The sequence below is a fragment of the Pezoporus wallicus genome, unplaced genomic scaffold (assembly GCF_028554395.1).
Source record: "Pezoporus wallicus isolate ANWC-B61680 ecotype Strahan unplaced genomic scaffold, APGP_CSIRO_Pwel_v1 contig_8705, whole genome shotgun sequence".
NCBI lineage: Eukaryota > Metazoa > Chordata > Aves > Psittaciformes > Psittacidae > Pezoporus > Pezoporus wallicus.
In genome coordinates this window covers 3,107,310-3,125,020 of record NW_026638439.1, presented here as the reverse complement: position 1 = coordinate 3,125,020, position 17,711 = coordinate 3,107,310, and the positions used below count along the sequence as shown (strand labels likewise).

The 17,711-nt window shown below is 45.2% G+C and overlaps 1 protein-coding gene across 8 annotated transcripts in view; it reads right to left on the bottom strand.

The window, feature by feature from the left end:
- COL26A1 (collagen type XXVI alpha 1 chain) overlaps positions 1 to 17,711 on the bottom strand; it is a 172,119-nt gene that overhangs the window by 33,396 nt on the left and 121,012 nt on the right. For all 8 annotated transcript variants that reach the window (XM_057410751.1, XM_057410752.1, XM_057410745.1 and 5 more), the window contains one exon: positions 5,331 to 5,392. In XM_057410751.1, the coding sequence (XP_057266734.1) occupies positions 5,331 to 5,392 (62 nt within the window). The remainder of the gene's footprint in view (positions 1 to 5,330; positions 5,393 to 17,711) is intronic.

Genomic DNA, 17,711 nt, shown 5'->3' with positions numbered 1-17,711 from the left:
TAACTAAAAAACTTTGCAGGAGGGGATAGAGCAGGAGGGGGTCTTTGAAGCCTTTCTGTGGTTCTGGCAAATGATTTACAGCATTGGCCAAACACATGGAACAGCGTCAGGGGACAGATTGCTCCTTCAATCCAACAGTGATAAAAAATAAGATCCAAAAATGACTAGGTTTGAGAGTGCAAGGATTTTATCTGTCATTCTGAAAGCATGCCCAAACGAGAGAAAGGCCAGTACCCAACCTGCCCCATGTGTCCTAATCATCAGCATGATTATCGCTGATTAGAAACAGGCCAATGAGACAGATGCAAAGTTCAGATATCAACACTAACACAAAATCTGATTTGACCATATGCTATCGGTTCATGGATCCCCCTTGTAAAAATCAGGTAGAAAGCTGCATTTTATTCTTGGGAACATCTGTTCTATTAACTGACCTACAGAAACTCAGTATTAAACTAAATTTTACAGGGCTTAAGTTGTTATTGCTACTAGAAACCAGTTATTATAGAGCTGCCTGTGAAATAGCCCAAATACCCCTTAAACTGAACGCATTACTGGGGCTGGAGAAGCAGATTCTGCACAGGGTCATTAGGAAGCCTTAGAGATTGGACAGGTCACCTTCCTGTTCAGAACAGAAAAGAAACAGGTAACTGCTAGTGGCAATCACATGCACACCATGGAAAATCTGTCAAAGTCCTTGAAATACCAAGCAACTGCTAAGGTCCACTCGGCAGGACCAGCAGCAGCCTCTCAGCCAAGCAATGGGGGTTTCCCTCCCCATCCCTCAGCCATGTCACAGTACCATGAAACATTTTCTCTTTTCCAAATAATTTCCCACTCCAGCAGGGAATTCTCTTATTGTCTACCAGAGAAAGAAAATACAAACCCCATAAAACATCCTCGACAGCTGCCAGTATCTCATGGAGCTGCTTGGAAGAAGGGGAAGACAGAGGAACATTTCAGATAGTGATTACATTAAAACTCCAAGCCCTGGTGCTTCAGAATGAAAAAGTACAGGGTGAAGGTGCTGTGGGGCAATCTGTCCTAAACAAATGGGGTGATTTCATATAAATAGCAATGTATTGATCAAACTCTGTGCACAGTACAAAGATTTTCTTTAAAACCTCTCAGAATCTTCTGTGTGGGGAATCGCATTACAAGGGCTGTTTTCATGCAAAAAATATGCATGTCATTTATCAATCACACAATGAATCCATCAGACACTAGATATGTAATGTTATCTCCCTGCCTTAAAGCTGGAAGTGAGATGCCATAAACTTCTCAAAAGTGGTGGCAAGAGATAAGACTGGGTTGTATCAACTCGGATCAAATGCTTCACACTCAAGCCCCAACCAAAAGCTGGGATTAATACTGCACTGCCCGTAGCTCCGTGGTGGAGTTTGTTACAATAAGAAGGCATTTCCATGTGGGTGCCTGCTTTCCTGCTGCAGCAGCAGCTCTCTCCTGACACTGCAGCTCTCCTGAGTTTGTCTGGAATCACTCCTGTGACACAGGAGGGCAGCAGCAGGCTCAGGAAATTCAGAAAGGAAGGGTTGTGCTGGCCCAAGGAGAAAGCTTGACATGAAATGAAAGCAGGGTTCATTCTGCCCTCCCAACACTAGGGCTCCCTGCAGGGTCAGCGAGTGCTGTAGCGATGTCAATGCCAAGTAAGATGCTCATCAAAGAAGTAAGGTTTGGTGTGTTGGGGCCAGGGGAAGGGGTAGTTTCTTCTGGGCTGCACACTTTCTTGCCCTTGACCCCAGGGTCAACACAATCCTCTCTAATGTAGATTCCCATGGCCTGGAGATTTCAAGCTCAAAACCATCAGTCAAAGCTTTCAAATCTCTGGCACCCAAATGGGTCTGGTATCCAGCAAATGGAACAGGCCAACTCCACCCTGGGGAGATGACAGGGTAACTTGAAACAGGGGAGATGAGGATGGAACCTGATTCCATCTCCCTTCACCTCCTTTCCTGCAGAAAGATCTCCTACAGCCACAAGGACAACCTAGAGCAGTGTTAAAGCAAGCACAAGACACGTGGAGAGTTTGTTCTGCTGCACAGTTCAGCCATGTCTCAGTCTCTCCTCTCCAAGGGCTATACAAGCACTGGTCCCTAATGAGTCAGTTTTCATTCCACTTGCTCTGTGTTTATTCTTGCTTCCTGCTTTCTGATCCAACTCTCATATTACAAAAATCAGAGGGTTACTTTTATTACCTCATTTGGACACTGATCTTACAAGTTGGATGAACCACCTCATCCTTGTAGTAAGAAAGATGAGACCATTTCTGGTTAGATCCCCATTTTTGGGGGGGACACCTATAAAAGTCTGCAGAAGAGGAGGTACAGAAGGAAGAAATCACCCTTCCAGCCTCTTCTTCCACAAGTGAGTCTACATTTCTTTAACTTGCGCTTTACAGCCACTGGAGGACACACATGCATTTTACATACCCTCACACATAACCAAGAAAAGCTCTGGGCCCCTTGTCCCTATTGCAGAGGTCTCAGAAAGAGATTGGTTTTCACTTGTCCCTAGCCTGCTCTATTAAAGCAAACCCCCTCACCCAGCACCTACCTGCCCAGGTCCAAGGTGCCTTCAGAGGCAGCTTTCCACACATCTGCTCTCACCCTTAAGCCTTGCAGTATTTACAAGTCTGTCCAAGGTCCACGTGCCTCAAAGCCCTTATGGCAAGTGCCAATGACCTCACCTGCCTGAAGCTGACTGGCTATGCTGAGCTGGCTGATCTTACCCACTGCCATTCCCCAAGCTCACCATGGTCATGTTGGGCTGAAATTCAAGAGAGCAGGGGCAGCAAAACTCCTCAACTTCAGCTGTCTCTAGAAGGAGTGGGACCGTGCCAGAAAACTCTGTCTCTGCTCATAGGAAGGATGAACTTCCGCATCTGCCTTTGCACAAGATGACAGCGAATTTAGAGGGGGGCCAGGCTCCACACTTGTGTGTGCCCATCCAATCACTCCTGCCTTCCTCTGAACAGCTTCAGGCTGTTGTGATGAACTGAGACATTACAAGAAGACAGTTTGGAGAACTGAGAGACAGCTTCATATCCAGATCACCCAGCAAAATAGAGATCTTCCCACAAAATCTAGAGTAGGAATGCAGACAATACTAAACAAACGCAAGAACCTTTTAAATGGTGCTGGCTATTACTGAGTAACAACTGAGGTCATGGCTACACAGATCGAACTGAACTTAACCCTGAAAAAGAATCAGTGGATTTCTTGTGTACAGCACCAGCTGTGTGATGTTTCTTCACTTTCCATTTAATTGCTACAGTCAATTTTTGCACAGCATCCACAACTTTTCAAACAAAGTGGAAGCCACAAGATTGATAATGACACTGCTGGGCTGCAGAAGGCACCCTTACAGAGACACAGCCTTTAGTACTTCACTAGAGAAGTAATTCATTCCCCTCTGTAAAAGTAAACCCTTTGATGAGCTTTGCTGCACAACAAGTGTCCTAGGTTAGAGTAGGAGACAATGTGCCACAAAGGCAAGTGGGCAGCACTCCCCAAATACCATAAGCAGCTGATGCCAACATCAGGGAGCAGGTTGCTTTCAGGTCATGGGAGCATCACCCGATTTAAACCAGCTTCCTATCTGTAAGACAAACCCATTGACCTCAGTGCAGTTTCACTCTGGGCTAAGACTTCTCTAGTATACAGACAGGACCTCCTTCCTCTTCCATGAAGCCCCACCAGAGCCCTGGCTGAGGCTGCCATCAGCTTCTCAAACACTGTTGCCTGACACAAGTGCTGAGCAGCACAAGCCACAGAACTTGGGCGTTCTCGTGTCAGGACACTCTTTGGCTATCATTTTCCAGTGAGCCAGATATAGAAAATCCTGGAAAGTGAAGGAAGGTACAGCTGAGCATGGGAGGGCTGATTTACATCTCTCTGAGGCTGGTCTCATGTCTGTCTTGGATTCAGGACTGCACACGCAGAGGTCAGTCACCAGGCCCTGTCTCCTCTCCAAACGCCTCCAGCTCCTCGCTGCCAAAAGACACCAACCTGCCAGGTCCCAGTGTTCAGAAAAACAATCCAGCTCATCTTTGTCCTTTGCACTACAACAGTTGTTTTCACTTGAACAATTCTGCTCCCCAGAACTTCACTCCCCCCACCCCTTCCTTTTCCCGTAGTGAAATATAACTGCGAAGGCTTTGAGGAAGTTCCAGACAACATTGCTCACTCCATTTCAGCACAGACAATTCCCAAATTACCATAATATCATGCACTGGCCTCAAAACCACCCCCCCTCCATCCCAAAGGTTTCTCCCCAAATTCTTTTATGTCACTGATAACCATCAGTTAATGAATAATAACAGCAGCACATGCCTTAAAGGAACCAATGCAGTATATCTAACAGCCAGGATTGGGCTGTCACAGGAGGGACCACAGATCAAAGGGGAATGACTGACTCAGCTGCTTTGTTGCTGGACTGGAACAATTTATCTGAATCCCAGTAGGTAGAAATTAAAACAATTTGCAGGGAAAAAAAACCCCACAACGTGAAGGTCTCCCCTTAACACTTGTCTCCACTAAGCTGTGCGTGAAAGCCTCCCATCTTTCAGCAGAGGGATAAAAAAGCAGGACTGGATAAGCACTTGAAGAGCAGGCTAATAAGCAACTGTTCTTACAAAAATCTACGTACCCTTACTCCTCTGTGTTACAGTCTACACTGGTAAGGCTGCTACGAGGAATTTTTAGTGAGAGAGACAAGAATCAGACTGCTTCTTCCCCAGGCCAGGGCAGTCACTGCTTTATATCCCCATGTTATCAACCAGCAAGAAGGCAAGATATTTTTCATACAGCTCTCTCTGCCCTCTGTCTCTGAAGCAAAACCTGAGCTAACATGTCCCAGTTGAGAGCAATGAGCTATTTATTGTTTAGTAGCAGCTGCACGCTTGTGACAGTGGTGAGCATAGCCCCAACACAGCACTACATGGGAGCCAGTGAGCCCATCATAAGGGGCTTGTAGTAGGCAAGCACAGCAATGGGAATAATGGCAACATAGGGCATGTTATTTCTGAGCTCTGAGCATTATCTGGGAGGAGCTGAGCTGAGCTGAGCAGCCAGAGAGAAGAAAGGAGGCAGAGATGCAGCTGCATGGGAAGTGGAAGGAGCCAGGTTAGAGGTGAGCGATGCCTGTGTGCACAGCAGAAGGGTTCCTGGTACAGAGCCACCACCACAGCGTGTTCCTCGCTCTGCATGGAAGGACAGACACCAGATCTCTGCAGGGCTGCCAACTCCCCATCTTTTTCACCAGCAACACAGAGATTTTTGCCCAACAGAAGAATAAAGGCAGGTCCTTACCTTGGCCTCGAGCGTGTTTAGCCTCTCGGTCATATCCGCTAGTCTCGTGCAGTTCATGCATTCTAGAAAGAGCAAAACAAACCAATGTAAAATTCCTACAGACCTTGTATTTTACCCCATGGCTTTCAGCCTGCGGACCCTGATCCCTGTGTGATCTAAGGCACGCAGGATTCAAGATCAGTTATGGGATAGAAATGAGTATTCAAATCCACTGCACAGGTAAGCAGCCATAGCCGCATTACATGAACCTTGTGCGGGGATATTTAGTGGGGCAGAGTGTGGAACCTAGCTCCTTATAGGTAGAAGGCAGATGAAATAAAACATTAGTTGTCATGGTGCCAACCAGCATTACCTGTTGTCACCAGCAGAGACACTGCTACTGGTGTAAGCTGGTGCGGCACATGCTCCCACCTCACAGGACGCGAGGCTGCACAACCACTACTCCATTTAGCTCTGTGCTGCATCCTCTCCTACACTACATTGTGATCAAACACGAAGGAAAGCAATGAATATACAAAATGCCTGTCTCTGTGGAGTCCTGCTCCATCCCTGCGCTCCCAGGCCCTGTTACCATTCCCACAACAAATCATCTGTCTCAGTGACAGCAACAAAATCTAAGACAGACCCCAGGGCTTATGCAGACCGGAGCTGCAGCATGAAGTGGTTTCCATCTCACTTTGCTGCATAGAAGTAACAGTTAGGCAGCAACCACCAAAGGGGTCTTGACAGGGTGCCTTAGCAAGAACAAACATTAACATAACGGGTTCTGAGTGCAGTTTAAAACGATTGCTTGATCCAAAGACCATCACTTCTCTAAGCAGAAGGCCTGCTGCTCTGCCTCTGTTTGCATTTCAGCAATTTTAAAGCAAGTGAGGGATGATGAAGCCCTGAATAAAGATTTAATCAACAAGGCACTTTCCCAGCACTTTGCAGGAGTGTTGAACTGCCTGTTCCCAGCTCTCAGAGCAGCTTTCCAGGCTGGACACTCAAGTACCATGACTTCTCAAGCACAGAGGATTCAAAAAAGGGAAAACGACTTGCAGCATGAAATGTTTCAGAGAGTAAACCATCCATAGTCAGGTGATGAATCACTGCCATCTCATGTGCCACAGAGGAGAAATACATCTGTGTGTGTGTTTCTGGGCTCCTTAAGGGCCAGGGCCAGTTTTCATTGACCACAGAAAAGGTATTTAACCCTGGTATTTCCAAAGTGCTGGGGATGCTGACTTGTAATTCTTAAGCCCCTTAATAGACCATTCAGGTGTAGCTCAGGCTGAGGTTGTAGCAATGCAGGGGATGATGAGTAAACTCAGTGCCTACCTATGAATAGGAATAGGTGAACATGGGTTTTGACCTGACCAAACATCACCCTGAATCCTAGGACTTAGTTGTTCCCCCTAACAAGCTTTGTCTCCTTTTGCACAAGGAGCCCCAAGGAATCTCTCCAGGCTTCACCCACAAATACTTCCCAGTTTTATGAGGCTCGTGGTATGTAGTGATGGCTCTCAGCCATGCAAAGAGTTTAGCACATTGGCTCGGAGGGCCAGGAAGCTTGGCTGTTCCACGTTAGTGATTTACAGTCTAAGAAGATTGCTTAAGTGCTAACAGCAACCAATCACCCACTGCACAAACCTTCCCAAAAAATTCTCTCACTGACCCTCTATGAGGAGCTGTGTGGCTTCCCAAAGGAGCTAGACATAGAGTTTCCACCTCTTGATACCCAACATTTTGCAGACAGAGCATCTGATGGTTCAGGAGCACTTAGATTGAGGGGTTTCCTTACAGGTCAATACTGACATTGACTTTCTTTTATCCAACAGGAAATAACATTTATTTTTGCTCTCTACAAGATATCTTGGGCAATATTTTTTGGCTTTAATTGGCTCATGAAGTGAGCAAGTGCCATAAGTACATTGTCCCACAGGGAAGGAAATGGGTGAGGCTTGTTTGGTCTAGATCTGCTTGTAGTGTGTAAAACAGGGAATTACATCCTGCATGTAACCCACTTCATGCTTTTGATCTTGCTCATCCTTGTAGAAAGATAAGGCTGTATAAATCCAGTGGTCCCAAGAGCCAGAAGGAGTACCAGATGTGTTACAGAGCAAATAAAATATGGGGTCCCATTCTCCCTTCTGCTGGCTTGCACATATTAATAACTCCCATAGGTTTAGAGAGACTGACTTGACTTGTCTGAAAACCATCTCTGTGCGTAACTTGTGATGGATTGATCATTTAAGCCCTCTCTGGAGAGCTCAGCTCATAAAAAAGGGCTCATACTACCCAGGGGTGAATCAACCTGCATCCTGGGGAGGATACTCTTGTCTCTGCCAGACAGTGTAGGAACAACATAGTCCAGCAGCTCTCTGTTCCTAAATAGCTCTTGAAGAGCCCTTTCAGGTGCATTTGCAGCACTTGATCTGAATGAACAAAATGACATAAGGGGGGAGGAAGCAGCAGTGCCACTGGATGGTGAGATTTGTACCAATATCATCTTCATGTCAGTGATGCCTGCTGAAACATACGGAAAACACAGCCCAGGTCAGAAAGAGAACTGCTTAAGCTCAAGTTGGATTTGAACTCCATCCTTTCCTCTCTGAAATACCTGGAAACCCAGATCCACACCCAAGGTACTTAGCCTGGACCCAAAACACATTTAACTAATCCAGCAAGTAGACATCCTAATGAAAAAAAGATCTTCTTGCTAAGGCAAGCCTCCTGCCAACAAATCCTTGTGACATTGCTTGGACGGCTAACCAGCAGCTGGACCATGCCTTCAAACAGAGATGAACGCTCAGTACTGCAGCTACAGAAACTGCATTCAAAGCTTGCTCACAACACACTGGGGATCAGGCTGCTTTGAAGGCTGGGATTGGTATCTGTCCTTGCAGAAAGCCTCACAATGGTGGTGACAAAACAAGCCAATAAATATCTTCCCTGACTACTAAATAGTATCTAATCCTGATAGCTGGAGGTTTCAAGACCTGAAACTGTGAAGCTGAATTTTCTGAACAGGGTGAAAGCAGTTTATTAAACAAGCTTGAGATTCTCACATCATTATTCCACATGCAACGAATAGAACACTGGGACAAATACACATACTCTCTGACCTAGAACTCCAGAGCAGACACTCTTCATATCTGCAGAAATCCATCACTTGTTGCTACACAGAACCACAGTTTATTTCCCTAGTTGGCAGATTTGTATTTTTGTAGCTAAACTCCAAGAAAGGAGTTGTGATTTCATTCTGTGAAGCCCAACCTCAAAACACATGGTAGGATTTGTTTTAGAAATATTCCAGCAGGGAGGATAATTGAGATAATGAACATGAGCCTGTACCAGCATATTGCATGATACCCAGTCTGTCTCCACGATGTCTCTGTTACTGTCCTAGCACACCTCTCCCTTCCCACCCTCCTATTCCCCCTCTCCAGCTGCACAGGTAAAGCAATGCAACTGCAGGAAAAGAAAAGTCTACCATATCAGAGATGTGGTGGACTCCATGTGCTGTAAAATAACAAGTCATGTACTCTGTGACCCACTTAACCCTGATCCAAAGATTGCCACCTATGACCCCTCTTTGAGTAAAGGCCGAGCCAGCGCCTCCAACATTGCAGCTTTGCACTTGGCTCTAAGCCTGCAGCTTCCACTCTGGATCCACTCCTACAAGCAGTGACTACCAGTGGGAATGCCTGACTTCAGGTGCCTTGCTAGCTTGGCATTCCCACATTGCAGCATTTGCATAACTTCATCATTAAATAGCTGCACACTTCAGCTGCTCAAGGGTGAAAGCCCTCAAAGTCCTCACTTGACTTGAGATAACAAGCAAGGCATGATAACAGCTTTATAGCAAGGGGGCTCTAATGATGCCAGCACAGTTACTGCAGCGGCACTGAGGGCAGTAAAAAAACCCAACCCCAAGCCAACGTCACCATGCGGCCACAGGTCAGAGTTTTGTGCAAAACGGCAAAGAAACCTCTTGGCATCTCTGCCCCATTTCTCAGCTCTGACAGCCCACGCTCATTTGTATACCCAGAGTCTCTGCAGAATATTAAAAGGGCTTTTGGTTTCCCTGCAGCCAGATGCTCAGTAGATATAAATTGCACAGCTCAACTGAAGTCAAGGGATCAAGGCTCTGTCTGTCTTTTTCTTGATGGATTACTCCAAAATTCATATTTCAGAGGGGAGGCGGAGGAGGTGGTTTATAGCATATGAAAGGGGAGAGAATTCTGGAATCACAAAGCCTTTGTTTAAACAAATAAAATCTTTGCAGCCAGTTTTTCCAAGACCATATTCTGCCATTACAAGAAACTTCAACCTTGCAGTGCAGTGGGGCGTAGCACACAGTCAGGCTTTGGGACATGAGAACTGCATTTGCAACTCATGCTTCAACCTGCCTGGGACACTAAACAATGTACTTTCCTTATCCAAGTCTCGCTGTCCTTTCATCCGTTGTTAGTGTAATGTTTCTTCTGTAAAGGACCAAAGGTTAGATGATGAAAAAGGACCTAGTGTTACATAGACAGAAATAGGCAAGTGTGCACAACCTGCCTAGCAGTTCTTCTCTCTCCGTCTAGTGAAGTCCACTACTTCCATTGTACTTTTCAGAAATGGCATACACAAAGAGGACAAACTCTGTTATCCCCAGGGCTGGGGGAACAAACCAGAGCTGCCTCAAGCTACGCCAACAGCCCACATTTAGAGCACTAGGAACACAACAGCAGCTCCATGAAACACAACACAATAGCTTTAACTCTGCGAGAGCAGGGACACAGTCAGGGTTACTCCAAGCAGGTCTCACGGGCGCACTTACACATCAGTAACACGCAACTTGAGCAGGGCCAGTTTGAAGAATATCTTGTTTTCCAAAGGAAGCAGGAGTCCAGCTTTCCTCAGTTAGAAGATACCTTTCTCCAGGAGAAGTTCAGAGCAGTCTCTGAACAAATCTGGAAGACCATGGATGAAGTCAGCTAAATTAGTCCAGGCAACCACGTTCCTTTGCAAGGAGAAGCTCAAAACAACCAAGGGAAGTAGGAAGCACAGCTAACTTCTACTGTCAACTTAGTGAGTGCCCCAGATGTTGTATTTGGACACTTGGGAGATAAACCACCAGACCACTGATCCCTCTACCCACTTACTGCCACACACATACACGTTTTTGACAGCTAAAACCCAGTAACACTTTCAAACTCCAGCACAGAAGAAACTTCAAGTCAAATTCCACAGCATAAATAGGAACGTGGATATCTCATGCCTACCCAGGTGGCCCTCAGTAGGGGACAGCAAGCCTGGGCTTGCATCTCCACCCCTCTGTAATTTGTCTGATTTGACCCTTCCAGCCTTTTTACATGGATACTGAGTTTCCCTAAGTAGTTTATGTTCTGGCCCTTCGCAAAAGCTTTCGCCAGTGCTTGTGAAGGATAGCAGGCCCAAGCCATAAATCACAGCCAACCTGGGATCTATTTTTTCAACACGTTTCCTCTAATGAGAGTCAGATGTTGGCTAGATATATTAATTGTACTTGTTTAGAATCAGTCATGTCTGTAGCTCTGGAGCAGGGTTTGAGCATGTGAAAGGCAAAGGGCTGACAGCAACTGTGGAGAGGAAGAACACTTGTGCTGCCCGGTAGCCTCTGGTCTGAAGAGCAAACGGGAATCAAAGCCCTGGAGAGCAGCAGGAGGGAAGGGCTCCCACTGGCACTTCATATGCCGTGGCCACAGCTCAGGTCCCAGTGAGCTGGACCAAGAACTGGTTCCCTGCAAGGGGAAGCTCTCCATTTCGGTTGCGTAGGATCATTGGACTCAGCTCTAGGAGTCTGTTTGCTGCCACAGGATTTACTCATTGTATGCATAGGGCCCCGGAAGGCCAGGGTCAACCAGAGCAGCGATGCTGGGACTGTCCAAGGCACCTAGCTGAAAACAGAAGAGCTCAATAGGTCCTTCCTCTCCCCAAATTTCAGTGTGTTCAGCTGAAGGGGAAATCTGTGGTCTTGCTGAACTGCAATCACTGCATGCTCTAACCTACGTGCAGAGGACACCAACCAAAAGCCTGTATTGACACAGCATGCTCCTTCTGCTCCCAGGGCACAGGAGCACTGAGCAAGGCTGGGTCTCCCCATGGGGAAAGGCAGGAAGAACTGAGACCATCTTCCTTTTTGCCCCCTTTCTGACTCAAACTACCACTGCAGACCATAGGCTACTCACTTTCAATTCCCAAGTTCAAAACCAGCACTGACACAACCCCACAACATTTCTGCTTAGCATGACCAAGAGCATAATTCAAGTATCCTACAGATAAGGAACTGGAGGCTCAGAGAAGTTTGGTCTCATTGACCAGCAGGTTTGCTCTCTCCCACAGTTTCCACATCAGGATTCTGCAGGATAGAAAGTTTTCTTTTCACCTGTAAATTGTGAGTTATTAGGTGGCCTATCGATATGAAACAGAACACCTAGAGAATATTTCTCTCTTTTTACTATCATTACAGATAATTCACCATCTCTGCTAGGAGACCCTGTTCACTGCCAAAATGTCTCTATTTGTAATCTGTTTCTCTTATATCTCTATTGTAATAACCCTTACCCTTAACTTTACTGGCTATCTCCAAATAGCAGCTCAAATTTCCTTTCTTATGAGAACTGCCATCCGATCTTTTCCCTCCTGCAAGATATGCATGTTTCATTTTCATGTCTACTTTCTTCTACCTTCTTAAACAGTAAAAAGAAGTTGGGTGTTTTTTTCTTGAATAAGCAATAAATATTTTTGTTATCATGATATTCTGTGATTTTGAAGTGTTTGCAGCAACAAACCTCAGCAAAACTGAGTGAAAGGGAAGCTTACCACAAAATGCACTTTTGGAGTACCAACTACTATTTAGGAAGCCGCATAAAATCTGATACATAGCTTCAAGCGAAAAGAAATGGGGGGCAATGTTTAAGATTTTGCAATATTCTCTCTAGATGTTTTGTTTTCAATGATTCTCATTGTTATTTAATGACATATTTCAGCCTTTCAGTTTTGAAATAGCTCTTCTTTCAAACCTCACCTAAATTAAAATTGAAATGAAGGAAATTGTCTTAAGTGAAACTAAACAGTTCATTCGGGGTCAAATGAAATAACTGGGGTTGACCCAAAGCCATATTTTAGTTATTACATTGTGTCAAAACCTTAAAAATTTCCATTTCAGTTTCTCCTGAATCATTTTTCTTTCCAATTCTTTGGTTTGGCAAACGAAGCCCAAACCCCTCAGTTATTCACCCAGGTCTATTCTTCAGCAGCTCGCATCACTCACATTGTTTTATTTAAGATTTCACACATGCACACTCCCACACCACTAACTAATTTTATACATAATTGCTCTCAGCCTGGGGATTTGTGCTCTTTCCCAGCGCCAACAATCTCTTTTGCTGGTTAGGCCTGTGCTCTGCTAACATATGGAATTAGATCATGATCATTTATTCACAGGCAACCACGAGTTGTGAGATCCACGTTCAATCCATCTTTATCTGTCAGAGTAAGGGTTAGCAGAGAATGGCTGGATTTTGAAGAGACACTTTTTTCTAGAAACATTCTTATCTATTATTTTTGGATGACACCAAGGGCATTTTACTAATGTAGCCCAGTATAGTTGCCTGAAGACTGAAATGACCCTGATAATAAAGAATTTGTCTATCCAGCATGAGTTTGTTAAAGCCTTGCTGACTACAGAGCTGCTGAACATAGTGCTCCCAAGTGATGCTGGTGGTACTGTGGGTGCCTAGTACTTCTGATACTTAAAACACCCATCCTGGGAGTCCTTCCCTCTCCTGTTTCACCGTTACACCACTGCATGGTAGTACAGCACACTGAAGAAAATCAAAAGGCAGAAAATAAAGACATGATATGTGTATACAAACCTCTCACAGCAAGATAAGGCTATATGCAAGCGAGTTTATGAGTCCCCAGACTAACAGGAGGGAGCTCACATGCCTTCCTGCCAAGGAAGCCAAGGGCACAGAGCCCTCCTACAGCTGGTTCAGACCTCACTGTGCCGAAATCCAGTGTCTGATACCCACCATCACTGAACCAGACTCACTATCACTTCCTGATCTATGACATAGAGTGATACTTAATGGGACCTGACCCCAGTCCCAACATGGGAAGCCTGCTATGCTTGAAAGTTCATCTCGCATTGAAATGGTCTCACATCCCTTCCAGAAGAGACTGTTTTCCCCTGCTGGGAGAAGCAATCAGGGGAAAAATGCAGTCAAAATATGGCATAATGTAACATGAAATAAGGAAGCAGACAGGACAAAAGGAAACATGCAAATCGAAGCTCACCATAAAGTCTGGAGGGAGTCTTATAATACTGGTTCTGCACCTGTGTATTCCAGGTCAGAGAATCTCTCACAGTCCTGAGCCAAACAACGTGTGCTTAACTGGAATATGTCTTTCAGAAAGACACTCCAGAGCCAGACAACCCAGATTTCTTTAGTGAACTGCATCCAAAGTTAACCATTGTATAGAAAATATGCATCTTGTTTCCAGTTTGGACTTCTGACATTAAATTCTATCCCTGCATTGAGTTTTATTACACTTCAGCCTACAAGGCTGCAAGACACCTCTAGGATTAGATGCCTCCTCTCTGTACAGACCCTATAACCCATAAACATATTACATTTAGGATGCTCAGTCAAGCATTAGTGGTTCCTCATGCAGAACATTCAGCACTGGCTGCCTTTAGCCAAGACAAAAATTAGCTGAGAAAACAATATGGAAAACAATTGTTTCAGCAACTGAAAAGGAATGTCTGAATTCAGAAGAATTTGGCTCCCCGAACACCAAAATACTGTATCTGCCCATGCTTTCTACAACACCCATGCTTTCCACAGCAAATACACTGATTACTATTATTACTACTACTACTATTACTATTGCCAGAAGTGCTTTTGCAAAGCTTTAATTTCCCACGTCAACATTTCAGGTTCAACCCACCCTGGTTTGGCCATTCTCCCACACTTCTCTCCTCCCTGGGGGTCTGCACAACACCCCACAGTCCTTGTTCAACGCCCCATGTCTCTGCACAAGGCAAAAGACTGTCACTCAGCACTTGGGAGCTGGAGTGAAATGGTTCAAGGATACAAGGTAGTCTCTTGAGGACCATTTCTCTGTCTAATTACCCTTTGCTGGCTTTATCTAAATTCACCCTTTGCTGGCTATATCCAAGTCCCTGAGCTCTCCAATGGTCCTCACAGATCTGAGCCAGCAGAAAGAGAAAGCTCTTCCTTATTTCTCTGCAGCTGGGTTTTGTTCTTTGAGACACCCAGGGACACTGGGGAGCCAGGAGACCCAGCAAACCCCTCATATCATCTGGTCCCCATAATGTGAGGAACAAGGTAACATTTGCATCAGATTAGTGGATAGAACAAGCACCTTTTGTTTTGGTTTTGTTGTTTCCTTGTTAACTTCTGGGTGAAGAAACATTAGTAAAGGGAATACCCACTTGGGGTTAGGCAGGCACTTTCCAGTTTCAGGTTTGTAACTCTTCAAATTAGCTACACCAGGATACTCTAACTTGCTTTAGAATGAAAAATCAGAGGATAGCCAGAATCAAAATGCTCTCCAGAATTCCCACATCTTGTTATTTTAACCCAAAACTCCCCAAATGCCTCCCAAATTTGGGGATCCATTTACTTCCTGATGGGACGGAGCCCATATTCACAGTTTGCCTCCTAGTACTTTCTCTGGTTTGATATCTACACAACATGGAGCACCATATTATAAAGCATCCCCTAAGAGACATCATGCTGGTGGTAGTTTGAGGAGGTTCATTTTAAGATTCTAGCTGCCTCCACCTTGAAACGTTCCTTAAAAATGCCTTAATGGCAAGTTTAGACCCATGAATGAAGTTCCAGCATCCAGGGAGATTTCTCCTGGAACATGGCAAGCATTGGGTAAGGCTGGGTGTAAGCCAACCTTCTCTCCCACGCCTGTCACCCCATGCACTCAGCCTCAATATTATGTTACTCCTACAGCTGTGGAGAATCTGACACTGAATTTTGACCCTCCCTCTAAGCACTGGTGAGGAACGGGGAGAACAGCCAGGAAGTCCAACCTGGACAAAGGCGGAATGGAGCAATTTGTCTGCAATACATCAAGAAGGAACCTGATATCTCCAGAGATACTTTCATGTCCCCAACCCCACACCTTCTTCTCACAACAGCTCAGCATCACTAACCACTCCAGAGCACCAGGCAACAATACACTGGCAAATAAGCTCAGACCAAGGCTTTAAAATAACACAGCTAAAGGATAGGGGCTCAATGTACACTCACTGTTTCCTGCTGCCACACAATACTGCTGGCAATAGGGATGATGTTGGCACTTTCAAACCAGAACAGAGCCAGACTGCAACTGGAAGGAACAACCATAATTCTCTTGCAGTCAAAGCAGCTCCTTGGTTTCCTACCCACTGAGAGTTTAGCCCCAACAGCACAATCGGGATATTTAAGGGCAGTTCATCAAATCAAATCAAATCTGTTAACTGTTTAAGCTCATCTTTCTCCATGAAATGCGCCTAGAAGACACCCTCAAGCACTTCACTGAAGTTAATTGCCCAAACCCAAACCATCACAGCCCACAAATCCTTTTAACTTTGAGAACTGACTTAATGCTGAGCAGCTGCCAGGCACTCACTAGCTTGCAGCCACAGGAACAGCTTTCTTATCAATAAAGGAGGATTCCTGCAGACGCAACACCCAGTAATGGCAATGGAAACGACTCAAATGCCTCTGCTTTGAGATTAGGATATGCCCAAAAGGTTGCAGGCAGCAAAAAACAGTGCTAAGTGCAGCTACAGGCCAAGCAAGATGCACATTCAACATAAACAAAGGAGCAGTCCCCTTCCAGAAGCGTGAGGACAGCCAGCATGGGGATGCTATAAAAACATCAACGTTTGCTATAAATTGCTGTGCTTCAAAACCCAAGGCACTACACTTTTCCTCAATAGGAAATAACTGGGCTATCTCCAAAAGCTGTTGGTAAATGAGGACTTGAATGGTGACAATTGCATCAGTACAAAAGCAATCTCCTATTTTAGCCCAATTAGTGCTATGCTAAATCATCAACCCAGGCATTGCCTTTTGCAGTTGAAAGACACGCATCTGTGAGGCTCTTCTGTTGCATGTGGTTTATATTACACTCTAGCACAATATGCATAAACTAATGCTATTCTACACTTACACAGCACCTCATCTGGAAATCTGAAAGCCATTTATGAATGGTGGGCATCTGTGACATTTTACAGATGGAAATTGAGGCACAGAGGGATTCAGTAATTAGCCCCAGACTTGCACAACGAGTCAGCTGCAGAGCAGAGCCCATTATTTGTTGTGTAGTAACATCTAGTGTCCAAACACTGAGGGAGAGACAAGACTTTCCCCCCCTAAAAGTGTACAAGCATACCCCAAAATGCCACCCATGTCTGCGTCCAGATGAAGACCACTGAGGAATAGTTGGTGTAGTAGCATATGCTGCAGTCCAGCCTCCCCTGGCAAACAGATCCCTTGCTCTTGTAATCCAAACACCAGCCAGGAGAAGGGTTAATATGTCTGAAAGTTCATCTGCTTTTTCCACATCAGTTGATCTAATAAAGAAGATTGATTCTCCCCACAAATCTGGCCTCACTTTAACAAATCATTTGATTTGACACAAAGAACTATATTCAGATAGTTTAAATTCCACTTTAGTCCCTGAAACTGAAGTTTCTGATGGGCTGAATGCTGAGGAACAGCCAATAGGAAGGACCAGGCAGAGACACCCACCTCGGGTAGGGTCGAAAGTGCCTGAGTGTGGCCAGAAGCCTCTGCAGAGCTCTCACTGCTGTAGCGCTTATGAGCCTACAAGGAACAGAAAACAGACAGCTTTTCTATACCTTTATAAACACAGCAGCAACTCACGCTTCTGAAGCGCTTCCAGTACCTAAACGTAACACAGTATTACCTTCCCACCTTGCCCAAGCCAGTGGGATGGATGCCTGGAATCACATTCCCAAGGTATTGGGATGCAGGTCACCAAGGGGCAGAAAAAGCCCAAGACAAAATTCAAGTAATCCATGCACTCACATTAGAAAATTTTCCGATTATGTAAGCTTGAAAAGATAGAAAAGCATCTGCAGTCAGATCTCTACTGCAACTTAAACCAGAGCTCATTGTTAGCTCTCTCTTATTCCATCTTGGTCATGCCTATATCAGAGTTAATGAACGCTGAAGTGGGAAGGAGCTGATTTTACAGTGCCCTCAGCCTACCTGTTTCTATTTACGTGGCATATTTCCTCCTGCCATGCACACCCTACACTGCGTAATTTTTCTCTAGTCCCCAGGGAAGTTGTGGAATCCTTCATTTCATTGT